A 2,946-nucleotide genomic window follows, 5' to 3' on the forward strand; every position below is an offset into this window, starting at 1 on the left:
TTAGCGGGGGGCGGCTGAAGTGTATGAGAACCGTTTGGAGTATAGATAGGACTTAATCATGAACTTCGGCTTATGTGGTGTGTGGCGCATCACTGCATCATATTATGCAAGGTGCCACAGACAGTAACTTGATTAGTCCTGTACTGCCAAGGTTTCTTAGTTTTTCTTAGGCAGGTGGTATTAGACTGGAAGCTAAAAGAAAGTACACCATCTTGGATGCTGCATAATCCACAGAAGAAATGATATATAGAGGAGTGGGACTATCTTACTGCAACTAAGTGTTCTATCGATGAGAGAAAACGGCAGCACAATCCTATCACACCAATATCAAAATGTTCTTCTCTTGGTGAAAAGGTTGATTATACACCTACACAATAAAAGAAATGAAAGCAGCGCTTCATACGAAACGATCCGTTAATGTTCTTAGTTACCTTCGCAACCAAATGACTCATATGCACCGCTTTCAGCAGCCAAAAGAGAAGCAAAAGGGTTGAAAAATTTAGAACTCAAGATTATATGGCACAATACAATGTCACAAGGAGGGGAAAAAAAAGAAAAAAGAAAAAACATGAAGCTTGAGAAGCTTTATTGAGCAAAGCTACTTATACAAACAAACACCAACAAACGGCAGGTGGAGCAATTGCTTTCACCAAAGTCTTTGTTTTTCCTTTTTAGCCTACAAGTGCTGTCCGAGCATCACTAACCTCCGACTAAAAAAATTTGCCCCCTCTCTCCCTCTTAATAAGAGGGTTAAAACATGATGTGGGGTGGCAACGAATATTCTATGGCATAGCTCCTTTCTTACTCAGCTCTAGATTGGCCGGCACGAGATGACAGGATAATACCAACAATGAGACCGTATAGAGCAAGAGCTTCAGCAAAGATGAGGATGAGAATCATTCCAACGAAAAGTTTTGGCTGCTGTGCATTCGCTCTGCAGACAGAGATTAATTAGTCAAATGAAGAAATTTAATTGGAATTGATGGGAAACATATCAACCACCACATCAAATTGAAAACATAACTGAGGCTAGTGATGGCAAAGCACATGTTCAATCAAGCATCATACACTGTTCGATGGTTGAGATGGCCAGGGACATAGTATCACTGACTTCATAAGAGAACAGTCTAAAGTGTAAACCGTAAAGTGTAAATATACATACCTAGGGTCAGATACCTTAAGGTGTATTGATAGTGTTTGATTAGGTGCTTACCGGTAAGCCAAAAACTAAACTATAGTTTTTAGTAAGGGTCCAACTCCATTTCTTTATAGTTTCTCATAACCACATCTAGCATAAGGGTTTGTGCCCATTACAGACGCCATATACTCGGATGTTAGGCTTATGGAATCCTATGGCTGACGAATTGACGATGGCAAAATAAAACCAACAATTACATATTGAGCGTAATGCAAAACTCTACGGAATCAGGAAGCAGAGCTAAATTAAAATACACACAAGGCATTCTAAGATGATGTTTGAAATGAACAAGTAATCATAGATGAGACAGTAAGTTAGAAAAAAGAATATACCTAACACCAGCATCACCAACAATGCCAATAGCCATGCCGGCAGAAAGCCCGGCGAGGCCACAGGCAAGACCAGAGGAGAGATGTGCATAACCATCAAAGAGATAATAGGATTTGGCCTTAGGGTTAATTCCTGTACTGATAATAACAGCAATAATAAGGCCATAAATACCCAAAACTCCAGCCATAACAACAGGTACAATAGACTTCATCACCAGCTCAGGTCTCATCACGCCCATCGAGGCCACGCCGACGCCACTCTTTGCCGTGCCATAGGCAGCTCCCATACCTTCCATCAGTTCAAATCAAACTCTTAATTATTAATAACCAAACCCTCCAGATCAAGAACGACTAACAACAAAATCTCAAAATCTTGTCTATTTATTTATTTTCCCAAAATGAAACCAATTCAGCAATTCAATAAAATTTTAAAGCTTATATTACAAGGGAAAAAGTATAAAAAAAAAAAAAAAATCTAAGATTCACAAAAGCTCATTAAATCCAAGAAAATCTACTCAATAAGCAATTGGAAGCACAAATGAATCAACAAACATCGTACATATAAGCTGAAAAAAAGAATCCAGCAACAATTTAATTGATTTTCCAAAGAGATCGAAAATCAAGCTCAAACAACTAGCTTATTAGCACTAGATTGAAAATTAAATTTGCAGAGAAAGAGAAACAGAAAACGATGCAACTATGTAAAGATCAGGAAAAGAGAAATCTAGATCGAATTGCGATGAATGATTGTTATGGAATGAAGAAAAAACGTACAGGAGAAGACAAGTGCAGCTGCGGCTCCAAGGAAGCCAAAAAACGGTGCCGTCTCATCGCCGCTGAACGGAGCCATTGATTACACTTTCTCTTTGTCTTTCGATTTCGGATCTGATGTTCTTGTGATCTGAATGAAGGTGTGATCACACAGAGAAACTCACGGCTTCCAGGCTCCGATCTGAAGAGGAACGTGGGATCATTTCATCCATTGCTTTATAATTAGTTCATTATTACACGTCAATTATTCACAACATTGGGCCTGTAATGGGCCTGTAATGGGCTTGTTTGTTTGCATAATAGGCTTTGCAATTTTAACACGTGCAAAATTAAATAAAAGGGAATGATTACGAGACTTGTGACACTGTGTCACCGTCACTCACAGTTAGAGCTTAGAGGCATATAGGCTTGAGCTGAACCGAGCTCAGAGGTGTTGTGATTTGCAAAGCTTGAAGTAAAGAAGAAAATGGCGACAACACTCAATAGTGGCTTCACAATGCCTATCATTGGACTTGGTGTTTGGCGCATGGAATCTCAACAAGTCAAGGATCTCATCCTTAATGCTATCAAAATTGGTTATCGCCACTTTGATTGTGCTGGTATTTTTTTTTAATTATTATAATAAAAAATAATTTAGAGTCTTAATTA

At 38.7% G+C, this 2,946-nt stretch overlaps 2 protein-coding genes across 2 annotated transcripts in view; one reads left to right on the forward strand and one right to left on the reverse strand.

Annotated features, from left to right (window-relative positions):
• On the reverse strand, positions 491 to 2,507 carry LOC107628832 (V-type proton ATPase 16 kDa proteolipid subunit). The gene is made up of 3 exons (XM_016331438.2): positions 2,302 to 2,507; positions 1,531 to 1,816; positions 491 to 934 (listed from the first exon to the last, which is right to left on the reverse strand). Exons 1-3 carry the CDS (start codon positions 2,375 to 2,377, stop codon positions 802 to 804), a joined length of 495 nt encoding a protein of 164 aa, XP_016186924.1. The 5' UTR covers positions 2,378 to 2,507; the 3' UTR covers positions 491 to 801.
• Positions 2,608 to 2,946, forward strand: part of LOC107628831 (NADP-dependent D-sorbitol-6-phosphate dehydrogenase-like) — a 5,065-nt gene continuing 4,726 nt past the window's right edge. Inside the window, exon 1 of the mRNA XM_016331434.2 lies at positions 2,608 to 2,897. Coding sequence (XP_016186920.1) covers positions 2,765 to 2,897 — 133 coding nt within the window. The 5' untranslated portion in view covers positions 2,608 to 2,764. The remainder of the gene's footprint in view (positions 2,898 to 2,946) is intronic.

This window comes from Arachis ipaensis, chromosome B03 (genome assembly GCF_000816755.2).
Source record: "Arachis ipaensis cultivar K30076 chromosome B03, Araip1.1, whole genome shotgun sequence".
In the NCBI taxonomy this organism is placed as follows: Eukaryota; Viridiplantae; Streptophyta; class Magnoliopsida; order Fabales; family Fabaceae; genus Arachis; species Arachis ipaensis.